The sequence below is a fragment of the Eumetopias jubatus genome, unplaced genomic scaffold, assembly GCF_037043125.1.
Source record: "Eumetopias jubatus isolate StellerSeaLion01/CBP00866 unplaced genomic scaffold, mEumJub1_p1.0 scaffold_12, whole genome shotgun sequence".
Taxonomy (NCBI): Eukaryota; Metazoa; Chordata; class Mammalia; order Carnivora; family Otariidae; genus Eumetopias; species Eumetopias jubatus.
In genome coordinates, this window is record NW_028274818.1 from 8,618,481 (window position 1) to 8,632,865 (window position 14,385).

Consider the following 14,385-nt stretch of genomic DNA (forward strand, 5'->3'; position numbering starts at 1 on the left):
TTCTGGTTTCCTATTCTTTTTTTAAGAGTCACAAAAGAAGAGGGAGAAAAAGCAAAGGCAGAAGACCCTCTCTAGTCCACTTACGACTGTCTAGGTAGAAGGCAAATGCAAACCTAATAGAAAATTTAAATTTTTAAAATAGAAATGGGTATTTTAAAATTTAAAGTGAAGAGAGTTTCGTCATTGCACTCCTATCTACCTTCGAAATGGATTTCTACCAAGTCCCTTCTTTTATGGGGGGTGGGGGGGGGGACTGCTGTGAAGCTTGCAGCCAAGCATGGCGCAACTCAACCATCAGATAGGCGTAGGGACGGTTTGAGGGGAGGAGAATAGCAGCGATCTTACGGTAGAACCTGTGAGTCACTGCCTTTCGCCTTCTCAGGAAAGAGCAAATGTTCTTACCACAGTGTTGGCTCATGTAGACACTTCCTGAGATCTCAGGGGATGCTGAACCCAGAGAGCTGGCTGATCCCTGAAGTTTTCCTGACCTGATCCATCATGTTAAGAGTTCAGTTGGCCCTAACCCATGGGATAGCTTGGGAAGACAGAGGGGGACATTTCCTATAAAGGTTCCTAGCTGGCCTATTGAGTTCTCCCTACTCAGTGCTGTTCCTACCTTACCTTCAAGACTAAGCCTGGTTCCTGGCAAAACAGCCTGTCTAGACTTGCCATCCAGGTTAACTCTCACCACACTCCAGGGGTACAAGAAGAACCCAGAGGGTGGCCTTCCCCCCTCCCCCCATTAAACCCGTAACTGGGATGGATATTAGCCTGGTAGCTGCTGAAAACTGGCTCTGTTCTTAGCTCAGGTTGTCAGCAACATAGAAGAACTGACTGCTAACTTCTGCCAGTTGCACTTGTTGCTCAAGGTCATTTTGTGGTTGGGTACCCAGGACAGGCATGGTCAGCCTCTCCATTTTGACACAGGTGAGGAGATGGAGATCAGAGGGCTTATGTTGTGTATGTGGGTCAGACGTCCAATGAGGGACAGGGGTGGCCTTGGAATCCAGTTTCTGACCCTTAATCCAAGGACTCTTATCGGAACACCACCTGACTAGTCGCACTCCATACAGAGAGAGTGTGGACTTGTGTAGGCCGTTAAGGAGTCAGCTTGTCTTCTGTTACTTCCGTGGACGAGAGAGGCTGGGGTAATAATATTCTCCTTCAGAAACTTCTCAAGGCTATCTACCTGCTTTAAATAATAAAGAAGTTGGAAACCAGAAATTTAAGGAGAGACTCCCATCAGTACAGAACAAATTACATAAGTGGGGGGGGGGGTGTAGTCGTCTATATCTCTTATTCTTAAAAATACAAAAAAAATCATTTCCTTAGTTATATGGACATTTTCTGGATAAGAACTGAATCCTATTTAACACACTTTAGGCACTTCGTAATTTACTAGTGCTAGTTACATCGTTACTTATAGTACATAGTGGATTGTAGGGAAATTAGGCCATTAAGATCCTAGCTAGTATGTCTGGGAGGTATATCTTCTTCATTTTTCTGTGACGGTTCCTCGTGGGAGCTTTTTTAAAATCAGAAAACCTCAGGGGCACCTGGGTAACTCAGTTGGCTAAGCATCCGACTCTTGAATTCGGCTCAAGTCATGAGATCAAGCCCTGCGCCAGGTTTCATGCTAGTGGAGAGTCTGCTTGAGATTCTCTCCCTCTGTCCCCCCCCCCCCCCCGCTCAAGCTCTCTGTTTCTCTCTCTCTAAAATAAATAAATGAAATCTTTAAAAAATAAAAAAATAAAATAAAATCAGGAAACTTCAGTAAAGTAAAAACATTGCTCTCTACTTTAGTACTTGAGTGAATGAAGTTGCCAAATTGGCTTTTAATCGTTGACTCTGTTATTTTTGTTCGTTTTAAAACGTTTTTAGTATGGTGGTGATAGGTAACTAGACCATCAATTAGCTTTCTGCTAATTAGGTATCATGGCCCTCCTCAACCCCATCCCTTAAAAAAAAGAAAAAGAACCACCTATCTGAATCAGCCATCGTTTCACCCTGAGGTTATTAAATAAAGAAAGCTTCTAGAGATTTTCATTAGAAAGAAAGGAAGGAAATTATTTTATTACAGTAAAGGGTGTTGGTAAAGCGCTTTTCTAGCAGATCATGGAGGGAGTAAGGTATTTAAGAGCTGGTATCTTCTAATAGATAAAACCGTGATGTCAGAAGGCTGAATTTTGTTCCAAGTGTCATTTAAAAAACGGATGCTTGTGGCTTTGCAGGGTTCTCCAGCTTTGAGAAGTAATGCTGCTGGGGCCTGGGTGAGGCTAAATCTGTAGGGCTGAACCGGGCTGGGTTAGTCGGTTCACAGCTAAAAAGAATCCTAAATCCCTGTCATGTTCTTTGCTGAGATTGGCACCAAATCCAGTTTGAAGGAGGAAGGGAAGAAGACGGGCTAACCAGAGTGCAGGAGGGAAGCTTAAAACTCTGGCATCTCGAGCAGGACATTCTGAGAGGGCTGGTCTTTAGTCAGTGGCTCCCAGCAACGCCCTTGACCTGGACCTTGGGCAAGGTTCGAAGGATTTCCCTTTGAAATCCTCGACTCTCTTAGGGGCGCCTGGGGTGCATGGCAGCTCTCGAAAATGACTGCCTTTATGACTGTCCACAGCAGAGGCTCCCCACCCCCTGCCCTTGTCCCCTGTCTCAGAAATTCCAGCCTGTGAGGGTTCTCTTTAATTAGCAGTTGTCACCCCAACTGTCGTATCGGGAATGCCGGACCTAACAGGGGCAGCCCGGCTTCCAAAACCACAGGCTTGCAGGACCTGAGGAGGACGTGGTGTGGGTCGTTCCTGGAAAAACCTGGATCGTCACGTCCTGTCCGTCTAAAATGGACTTGGAACTGGTCTTCGCTCTCTGTTGTGTGTTCCTGAGCAGCTGTTCAGCAGCTGCCTTGTTCCCACCTCAGCAGTGGGTGAAAAGATCCCACTGTCTGTTTATGGCAGAGCAGAAAGGACTCCAGGATAAAATGTCTTGAATAAACATCAGATACTGTGAGTATTTTTATTCCCTGTAATGACACACGTTATTATTAGCCCAGCCACTGGGACTCCCCAGCGGAGAGGAGTACACTTGACAATGCCTCCTCACATCCAGCCCCTCCCCTGTTGGAGCCCCCACCAGGTGAGGAGGCTGCAGGCCAGCAAGGGGCCGTGTTTGCCCATGGAGCTGGTCGGGATGCTTGCTCTGTGCCTAACCCTGCACTCCCCACCCCGTGGCCTCTTAGAATCAACTCGATGCCATGCCTTATGTCTTTCTCTTTGTTTATAAGTGGGGGGTGGGTCGGCAGGGAAGAAGCTTATCATACAGATCTGGGGTTTATATAGAAATTTTCTTGGTGGAGAGCAGAATGCTAGATGGATCTGATCTATGGATGTATCTTCAGCATGGGCCTGCAGAGGAGAAAGAAGGTAATCATGACCCTGTTTCATTTTACCAAGAGGGAAACTGGCTCCCGGATATATCCTCACATAGCCAGACACACACCTAGTAACTCCTCTGACCCTTACTATACCGTTTGAGGTGGGTTACTGCCACCCCTATTTCACAAATAAGGAAGACAAGTCCCAGAGAGGTTAGGTAACTTTCCAAGGTCCCACAGTGAAGTGAGTCCCAGAGACAGCGTCTGTATGCAGGCCGTCCAGGCCCCTCTTGCCCACTCTGCTGTGTCCGTGAGCACAGTTCACTTCATCCGCAGGTCACTGTACAAGACCATGGCACTGCTGGCCTTGCTCAAGGGGAGGAATGCTTGAATCCAATACCTCTGACAAATAAAATGAGGCACCGAGTGGTGAAAGGCTTTGCCCAGACACTCATGGAGGCGGGCTCGAAGACCAGGCCTCCCAGTCCCCAGTGTAGATGCAGCCCGGCGGATGCATCTGCCGAGCTATCTTTGGCCGACCAACCTCGAAGGATTTCTTAGAGAAACGAGGAGTGAATGTGTCGTTGTTAACTGCATTCCTGACAGATAGGAGAGAGGCTTTGTGCTGTAAATGCAGTGTTATCATTAATGAGTGTGCTTCTGGTATTGATACTAAGTTGGAGCCCTTTGAGTCCCTAGTTCTTCGACTGTGAAAGACCATCTTGTCTGTTCCATTACAAATCTAATATAGTCTTATAACATTACTGTAGGTTAACCCGTGAATAGATATTTTCATCTGAGGGCTCCGCTAAGGAAAGCAGACTTCAAATGTTAACTAATAGTCACCAAAAGGAAGGCCAATGGTGTGCAGAGGAGCAAGTTTGGGCTCTGGGAAAGGACAGAAGTCCCCAGCTTGGAATAAGAAGTGTTCAGGTCCTGGCTCGGCTGCTCCCTTTTTGCTGTGGGCCTTAGGAAAAAGGCCCTCCTCTGCCCCCCACCCACACAGTTTACACACCTGGAAAATAAGGAGGCGGAAGGCAAAGCGATCTTTAACCTCACCTCCAGAGCTGATGGTATGTGGGTCTAACTGGAGAGGTTTCCTTTCTGCAGGGATGGCTCCTGAATTCTCTCCATCATGTGTTGATGCTACTTCTACAAGGCCTCTGAGGACAGATTCCAGTTTCTGTTGCGGATATAGTGGGTCTTCAGGAGGCCAGCAGAGGAGGGAATTCTCGTAATAAAACTGAAAGGAGAAATAGGTGGATGAGAAATCTCCCGGAAGAATTAGCTTTTAATTTCATGATTCTGTCCTTCGGGCTGTTGACGCATCCCAAAACTGGACATGTGGAGGTTCTAATATATCAGAGATAATGAGCAAGGTAGAAGTTTGTGCTGTATCTGACCCCAAACTCTCTTTCGCTGTTAACATTGGGGTAAAGGGTTGTGGGGTGTATTTTGTACTAGGATTCCTGGTGCCAACCTTTCACTGTAGTAAAATACATGGGAAAAAAATGATTAAGATTTCTCTTTACCCTTTAGGAAAATCTCAATTGTGGCCAAAGTTAGAGTCAAACAGGATGAAAGGTATTTCTAGGCCAGTCATTTATTTTATCCCTCTGATGTGACAAAACCCCCACAGACTAGCTGAGTTGTCTCCACGTGTGCGAGTCTCTAGAAAAGCCCACGCGGCCCTCCGTCCAGGCCCGGACCCTCCACACGCGCCGGTGTTTACTGTCCTGCCATTCCAGGCATGCAACGAGTTTACCACCCACGTGATGAACCTCCTGCGGGAGCAGAGCCGGACCAGGCCCATCTCCCCAAAGGAGATTGAGCGGATGGTCAGCATCATTCACCGCAAGTTCAGCTCCATCCAGATGCAGCTCAAGCAGAGCACATGCGAGGCCGTCATGATCCTGCGCTCCCGGTTTCTGGATGCGCGGTGAGTCACCGACGGGGCCACCTGTCCCCCGGGGGGATCCCGGATGCAGGGTTGGGACCCACACCTGTCCCTCTCTAAAAGCTGCATTTTCACCATGTCAGAGGCCAAGCAGAATGGCAGCCTGCAGAAGCTTCTGGGGTCTGGGGAGGGAGACTGCCAAGACTCCATAAGCCAATGGTTTTGGACAGCTCCAAATAGGAAACCATGTAATGAGAGAGGATGCTTTCTCTTACCCCTGCCACTCACTCTGAGTGAGAAGCAGGGGTGACTGAGGTGGGTGAGAGCAATGACAGCATTTTCATCCCACTCAGTACCCCTTTTACAGGTGTGTGTTGTAGCTCTGGGCTGGGGCGGCCTCACTGGATGCCGCCGTGACCCACGTTCTCCAGAAAGACGGTGCAGCTTGAGAGCTGTGATCTTTTCTACATTACAGACAGGTAGAGAGTGCACTGAGTTCAGCCTAACAAATATTTTTAAGTAGATCGCCATGTGGCATCCTCTGAGCTAAGTTTCCGGAGCACAAAGAGGAATAGGACCTGGTCCCGTGGGCCCGGAGGAGCAGGGGCTGGTCTGCTATGCGCCAAATTTTCAATCAGGGTTTGATGTTTTCCATCGGGCATTGTTACTCGTGACCTCACTTGTGAGTTCATAGAATTCAGTCAAAGAAACCCTGGATAGAAAGGTCCTCAGGGCACCTGAGTGACTCAGTCAGTTGAGCATCTGCCTTCAGCTCAGGTCATGATCCTGGGGTCCTGGAATCGAGTCCTGCATTGGGCTCCTTGCTCAGCGGGGAGCCCGCTTCTCTCTCTCCTTCTGCCCCTCCCCGAATCATGCTTTCTCTCTCTCTCTCTCTCTCTCTGACAAATAAATAAAATTTAAAAAAAAAAAAGAAAGAGAGGTCCTCTTAAAAAAAAAAAGATAAAAACTGAGAACAGAGAACCAGTAATCAGTTCTTGGCCCATACTCTCTAGACCAGTGGATTTATCCAGATCCTTCTGGTTTCTTTAATTTTTGACATGCAGCCTGCAAGATGGTGATAATCCTATCTTTCATATACTCGAGAGGAGGGTTTTAATCATTGATCTAGCAGACATGTTTTCAGGGTGTGGGTGTCCTTTGCGATCGACGGCCCGTCTCAGATTAGCCAGCTTCTATAAATGCAGGTTTCACCATTCATTACTTCAATTCCTAAAGATCATCCCAGGCTATGATTTCAGTTAGAACTTCACGTGTGTCAGAGTCGTGTGCCATTTTCATGATCTACAGTTTTGTCCCTTTTCAATGAGACGGAAAGATTCACTGCTCCTTTTCGAAGTTGTTCACCCCCGAACTCATGCATTATTCAGCTTGGTTACCTGTATTTCTCTCTGTTCACAACTGTGGTTATTGCAGTCCACAGACCTCTTTAAAACTCCCCGGCATCTCCTAAACTCCCTTTTATTCAGTGTGTTTTGGGTCACATGGAATATGAGTTGAGAGTACCAGCTAGCGAGATGCATCTCTGGGCCACCGGAATTCTGTAGGGTAAGTCAAGAGAAAGTTCACACAAAGAGAGTTTTATCCAGCTGGGCATGGTGATGGGGGTTGGGGGCGTGGGGAGGCAGAGTCTCCCTGAAGCAGGGCCCCCATGTATCTCCCTCGCCTCGCGACCTGCTGCCAACCTGGCTTCTTGAAAGCAGTTGAGTGCAGAGTGCAAGTGGCTGGTGGCCTCTGTCTGGGTCCTGTGCCTGTTTGGCCACCACCGCCCCTCTGCGTGTGTTGCTTCCATCCCCATGGAAACCACCCTAGTTAAAATTCTGGAGTTGGTATTTGTGTGGGCAGATATTGAAAAAGAGAAAAGTCAGGCCCAGACTGGATTCTCATCCAGAGAGAACCCAGGGAGAAGGGAGAGGCGGAATCCTTGTCTTGTTGGATTTCTGCTCGAGGTAACTGTGCTGTGTGCAGTTGAAGGTCAGGCTCAAAACTGGGCGAGCTTTGTACACCGTTCCTGTCACTTCCACCAGCCTTCGCCTAGAGGGTTCCAGTTGGCGTCAGAAGAACAATCACTTACGAGAGGGTCTCTTTCCCGCTTTGGTTGCAACCTTTGATTCAGTGCCTCTGAGCCAAGTCTCCGAACTAAAACAACTAAGCTTTTGTCATTGTTACTAGCACTTATTTTGAGGGTATATTTGGTATCGGTGAAAGAGTGTAACTCCAAATGCCAGCCCACGGCTGAGCAAATGGCTTTCCGGGCTCAAAAAAGAAATGTTTACCCAGACCTCGTGATTGGGGTAGTTTCTATCACTGCTTCCAGTGCTGTAGTTAGAGAGCTAGCTAAACAAACCTCAGTAAGAAAGAGAAACCGGTGCTGATAGCCACGTGTATCTGAGGGGCAGGGCTTCATCAGTGAAGGATTTGGTGGAAGACAAATGAAATACAAGGGAAGTTTGACTTAGTAACAGCATTAGTCGCTGTAATGTCACAGGGGTGTGGAATCGAATGGCGCTACTTTGTTACAAAATACTCCTTGTCTCCGTTTTCTGTTGCCACCTAACAGATTATCGCAAATTTAGCAGCTTAAAACAACACAAAGATACTATTGAACAGTTTCTGTGGTTTAGGCATCTGGGCACAGTTCAACAGGATCCTCAGCCCTAGTCTCACAAAGCTGTAATCCAGGTGTCAGCAGAGCCCATGATCTCATCGGAGGCTCAGGGTCCTCTTCCAAGCTCATTCCTGATGTGGGCAGAATTCAGTTCCTTGTGGTTGTGGGACTGAGGTCCCCAGCTCCCAGAAGCCATTCGCTCCCTCCGGCCAGCTCGCGTCTTTACTGCTTGCTTTGTTCCTGGAAGCCAGCAAGAGAATCTCACCAATTTAAGGCTTTAACCTAATTTCCCTAAACTAACAGGACGGATATCCTTTCTTTGTCACAGCCCCACCCATACTCCGGGGAGGGCGGGGTTGCCGGGCTGGAATCTGGTACCTTCTTAGGATTCTGCCTTCCATACTCCTCAGCTAAGCGCTTGGTCCAGGTTTGTCCATTCAAGTCATATCCTTTTCTCTTCCTTACATTGACTTAATTGTGCCAGAAAAAAAATCCGTCCACCCATTCATTCATTCATTCATTCATTCTGCATTTATTATCTTATGCTATGGCCCAAACATTGTGCTGTCAAACTTGGTAAAGTTATTGTCAGAACCCTCAACACAGTTTTCTCAGTTGAAAGAGAGAACTTACACACACTCTTAATGATTTTCAAGCAATAATTTTAACTTCTGTTCAGTAACATTTTGCTGGAGGCAACAATAAGAGGATAAACAGCTGGAAGACACCTCTTCATTTCACCCCGAGAGAGGGATTATGTTAAATGAAGTAGTAAAGTGGAAGGCAGGCAACGAGAGGGAAGGACATGCAGGAAGGTCTGGGCTGACTGGCCTGTATTTAGACTGATTTATCTCATTGAGTTTTACTCTCTGCCGGATGCTGTAGTAGCCACTAGAAGAACTAAGAGGGAAAAAAACAGCATATAAATAAGGGTCTTACCTTCAAGGAGCTCCTAATCTTGTGGGACAAACAGACACTCTTATGAGTGAACATAAAATAGCGTGTTCCTCGTGAAGTACCTCTCCCAGTGCCACCTGAGGGGGTGGCAGAATGTGGGAGAGGGCAGACAGTTTGGGATCCCAGAGCGAGCAGTGTGTTTGCCAAACAGAAAGACTATCATGGGCAAAGTGAAACAATGTAAGCCAACATCAACAAGCATTACTTAGCTGGAATGCTTACTGTGTGTGAGGCGCTAGGGTTTCAAAGATGAGGGACACGTGGCTCCTTCCCTTGAGGAACTTGTTTAGCCGGGGAGACCTAGGTAAACCTGTGGCAAATGCTGTGGGAGAGAAATACACAGGTTGGTGTGAAGAGGCACGGGAGTGTAAAAGTCACGAGTGTCTTTGGGGGCATGGAGAAGCAGGCATATGATGTGGCTAGACGAAATTGTGCAGAGCGTGTTTAGGACTGGGGGAGATGAGGCACTAGGGATAGGAAGGTCCACTGAAGACCCTTAACTGTACCCATGAAGACTTCAGATTTGTCCTGAGAAACGGCAGAAACCGTTAGAGCTGTTTAAGGAGGGAATGCCGTCATTTAGAGCTTAAGTTCTCAAACTGCACTGCTTGGGTTCAAATTCTGGCATCCTTTGTAAGGTGGGCTAAGTGCCCTATCCTCCCTAGGACTCTTGTCTGTAAAATGGGGCTAATCCTATGCACAGGAATAAATAAGATAATATGAAGAAAAAAAAACTTAGTATAGGGTTGGAATATGGTATTCACACCATAATTCACACAGTGCTTCCTTAATATATTAGGGATCACCACATTATATATTACTTATTATCTTATTTATTGTATTTATATTTTATTATTATTATCATTACCATTACTATTATTGTGACATGATCAGATCCATGGTCTGGGAGAATTACTGTAGTGCTTCTCTTGAGGACGAGCTGAATGGGACGGGGGACACAGTAGGACCCCACTATTAAAGCCCCCGTGCTCCTCAAACTGGGTGAACACAGAATAAGTATGAAGTATCTTCCCCATTTTACTTAAATATGCAGGGGAAGATCATTTTCCTTTTAAGATAAACATTGTGTACATTACAGAATAGACTAAAGCAAGAGGTTTGAGAGACATTTCATGCTTTTGGTGGTGTGTAGCAGGGCTGTGAGTTCACGCCTTCCAGAAAGTGTTTCTGGAATGCATCGGGCTAGAGTTTGCACTGTCTGGTAAGTGGCTATTTGATTTTTAAATTTAAATTAACGCAAACTGAATTACATTGAAATCAATAAAGTTTCAGAACGTCCCGCTCCAGTTACACCAGCCACATTCGAGCTGCTCAGTGGCCACAAGCAGGCTCATGGCTGCTAGACTGGGAAGCAGAGATCTAGAACATTCCCATTATTGCTGAAAGCACCACCGTGCAGCACTAGCCAGACCATTACATGATCGAGAGTGGCTTCTCTGAACCCATTTCAAAAACAGAGTGACAATAGGCTGGAATAAAAGGGTTGGATTTGAAAGAATAGAACTGACAGGGTTTGCTTTGGGGCATCATCATCTGATGAAGGTAAGACAGCAGGATGGGTTAAGAACCACCCCGAGGTTCTGGCACCTGCTAGGTACTCAAATATTTGAATGAACAAATGGATGAACAAATTAGACACACTGTACCGTCCGTGTCCATGGTGATGTGGGGAAGGAAGACAATGGAGCTGGTTTGGGTGAAATGCGATGCGAGTTTTGGAGATACAGAGTGTGTTGGAAGTGCCTGGGGATTGTGGTGGTAGACGGGCAGTGACTCTTAGGAGAGTCGCTGGGGCAGGAGGTAATGCATTTGGTATTTAGCAACAGTGTCTGGAGTGCCTACACCTCCCACTCTTGACTCACTCTGATTCAAAAGGTTTCATTCCTAAAATGCCACATTTATCCAGTACTATTCGATCAACCTCCACATTCCTTAACATTAAACACCCAGATACCTAACTCCCAAGGCTTTTGATTGGCTCGAAGTCACAAATGTTAACTCACCAAGCTGATACCACTTCAAGCCAAAGCCAGGTGTCTAGCTCAAAGAACCTTATGGTCAGAAGCGTCTCCTTTTCACTGGGTGTCCTGAAGTCCTGACAAGTCTTGATCTTGGGATTTCCAAGGCCCTCCGTGGAGACAGCCGCTGAGAGCAGTGTAATAAGGGATCCCATCAGAGTCGGGGAGACCGCCCAGGGAATGTTGCACAGCAGTGTGAGAAGCGAGTCAGGAACAGCTTGTCGGCACCAGCCCCGTACCACCAGCTCATTCCAGGGAGGCTTCCTTTGAGCTCAGTTGGAAGACTCCCAAAAAATACAGTGTGATGCTAATGCAGACAGCTGAATGAATGAACTGAGCTTCTCCCAATTAGGGGAGCCTTCAGGGTCCAGTTCCCCAGGCCTAAGACAACTGTTTTCTTTGGGCAGAGAAGAAGCCAAAGGTTATCTAAAGCCTGGCCTGGAGCCCATGCCGGCCGCTTGGCTATCTTCCCCCAAATTCCCAGCAGACAAGGACTTTTAACAAATGCCTATTTTTTGAGTTGGGCTTTTTTTTTTTAATCCATTCTGCCCAATTTCTGATGTTGGGTGACCCAGAAACTCAGCATGATTTGGGAAAGTGACTTGGGCTTGGCATAGTCTGGACAGATGTGGTTAATACCTATGGACAGATGGTGTTCATCCGGTAAAATCAGGCACTTTATTGTGTTAATTAATCCAAGTGGGACCCTGAAAATACAATAGTAGCTGAATTTCTTGTCTAGCGAGGCTGTTCCGTGCTTTCTGTTGGGCTAAATCAGGAAATCCTGTGTCCTGGCATAACCAAGGATGTTCTGGAAATCTCTTCCATAAGGAAAAAGCTTTTGATAAAAGCAAGAAAGGCAAAGCGCTAATGGGGCTAATTTAAAGGTGGAGTCCCCACCGCCTTGTGGAGGGCCAACCAGCTTCTACTGTGAGCCTGGCGTCCCCAAACAGCTCCCGCAACTTGCCTACGGGCCTTAGCTGTGAGGAGGCAGTAAAGTGTTTCTCACTTTAAATTAGTTCAATTAGCACTTTTTTTTTAAAGACAAAAATGCTTTTATTCAAAAAGTGGTTCTCTTCCTTTCAGCGACCTGTGTATTGAAGAGATTTCTGTGGGCTTTTGTTTTACCATTTAGCAGCTGTTCTTGCTTGAAAAGTGCTACTTGTCTCCTTCTGTGGGAGGTCACACAGTCCAGGGGGCTAATTTCAGTGCCTTCCACACCCTCTTCCCCAGATGCCTTTAAAAAAATGCTGTAAGCATTTACCTGGGAATGGAATAAAGGGAAAATAATAACTTATTTTTAATGGAAGCCTCCAGAGTCTTTGTAATTGCCAGGAGGCAATTTGTACGTAAGAACGAGGTTGGGTTTTGTAGTTAAGCAGACCTGAATTCATACCTTGGTTCTACAGCATGCAGATACTTTCAGTGACGGCTTTGGCAGCCGGCCCCTTGGTGCAAATTTTCTCTAATCCACTTTTTGCTCAAAAATCTGTCTTTTCACAGAAGTAGATTCTCGTCTCTCCCTCTTTATATGTATTTGGTGTGAACTTTTTTTTGTCGTTCTTTCCTTTCTCTTTCTGAAGGCGGAAGAGACGGAACTTCAACAAGCAAGCGACGGAAATCCTGAATGAATATTTCTATTCCCATCTCAGCAACCCTTATCCCAGTGAGGAAGCCAAAGAGGAGCTAGCCAAGAAGTGTGGCATCACAGTGTCCCAGGTGAGGAGCTGTCCAAAGGCTCAGCCTCTAGCCTGGCTCCGGTGGAGCCACATGGCGGGGTCTCAGAGATGTTGCTCTCCTGAGCTTTCATGCCTTGCATGTTCCATCTGCTAAAGCCCTCACGTGGCCAGGGAAGTACGTGAGGTGTTTAAGTAGGAGAGTTTCCAGGTAAGTACCTGGACAAACTTGAGAGGGACCAGCAGAAGTGGGAGAAGTAGAGTACAGTAGACAAACAGGGGTAGGGGTCTTCCCATTGAATGCTCCGTTGCTTCAGAAATGGGTCAAGGTTCTTGCCTGTCCTTGGAAAGCTGTCCGCATTTCTCATACTGTTTTCTCAAACACAGTCCATTCCTTAGCCCATCTTGTGCCCAACCCAGGAAGGAGTCAGTGAATGGAACTTTTCAGTGAAAGGGACTCAAATGTGTTCTCTTGATGTGCTCGCTCTGTAACTGATGGAGTGTGGGAATTTTAACGTGTCACTATGATTGCGCTGGAATGGTTGCACAAAATGTCACTGGGTGCCCCTTTTCCCCAAAGAGCGATAACCATAACAGGTGCCTTTGACGTGGAAAGGTACATGATAAAACCATTTTTATCGACCTGGAGTCTTCAACATTAGTATGAAGTAGAAAAGTAGGCAATATTTATATGTATTTATATTTTGTCTACTCAAGGGATCTATCCAAAACTTCTTATTTAATCTGAACCTCAAATACCACCCCTGGTCTCTAGCTGAGAACAGTAATGATGGTTCTGAAAGCTATCAGAGAAAGTTCCTCTGAAATATGTCTCCTGCAAGAGAACCGTATGTACTGGCCTTTCCCTAAAAGAGGTGGGGGAGTGGGGGAAAGAAGCCTACTGTAGCAAGAAACTTCGCTTAGCATTTTCCAAGCAAAATAGATGCTGTCTTGTATACACTGAGCATTTGTACTTCCTTGAATTGAATCCTGGCTTCTGTTACCCCCTGCAGGGTGCTGATTCCCATCAACCTGTGCTTAGCTAAGCCCAGTTAGGTCCAGTCAGAATATAGAACTCCACACAGAGTGTGTGCCATGAAGAGCTCACCAGGGCCTCCCCAACAAGGTGTGGGGGATTTTGCAGCAGCCTTGGAAACACCAAGCCTTTCAACTCAGACCTCCCGCAGGTGCTTTGACCCAGGTGAAGGTTGTTCCAGTCTGAACCCTAGGAAAGCAGAACATGAGTGGTCAAACTCCAGTCACCTGGTTTTATCTAGGTCTCTAACCATTCTTGTCCAGCCTTAGATCCCTTGTCCCCAAGAAAAGACATTTGATGGTTTTTGATATTTGCTGCCTGTTTGAGGAATGGTTCCGGGCACGAACCATATCATTAACTGACCATCAGTAAATTTGATACTGGAATCTTCTGCTTCTAAAGTAGAATTAAATCACTAGACTGTCTAAACTCTAATTCTGGGATTCAGAATTCTAAATCCCTATTGAAGGTAGAATGAACTCTTCTGGAGTTGGTCTGTATTCTGTCTCGATCAAAGATGGACTCCTGGCCTGTTCCAGCAACTTTCACTTCCTTTGTAATGGAAACTCAGGTGCACATAGTTTGTCCGTTAAAATGAATATTTACATACCGTATCACCTTTCCCTTTGCTTCACCCACCCTAAGGCCATGCCATTCTTCCTTCCCCATCACATGACTCCCTCGCAACTACAACAGAGCTGTTCCACTGTTGCCAAACAAGTCCCGGTGGGAGACAGTATGATATGATACAATAACAAGAGCATTTGTCTGGGAACATGTTTTTGTC

The 14,385-nt window shown here is 46.4% G+C and overlaps 1 protein-coding gene across 2 annotated transcripts in view; it reads left to right on the forward strand.

Annotated features, from left to right (window-relative positions):
- Positions 1–14,385, forward strand: part of PBX1 (PBX homeobox 1) — a 274,829-nt gene that overhangs the window by 224,331 nt on the left and 36,113 nt on the right. For both annotated transcript variants that reach the window (XM_028104777.1, XM_028104778.2), the window contains 2 exons: positions 5,116–5,306; positions 12,470–12,605. In XM_028104777.1, coding sequence (XP_027960578.1) covers positions 5,116–5,306; positions 12,470–12,605 — 327 coding nt within the window. The remainder of the gene's footprint in view (positions 1–5,115; positions 5,307–12,469; positions 12,606–14,385) is intronic.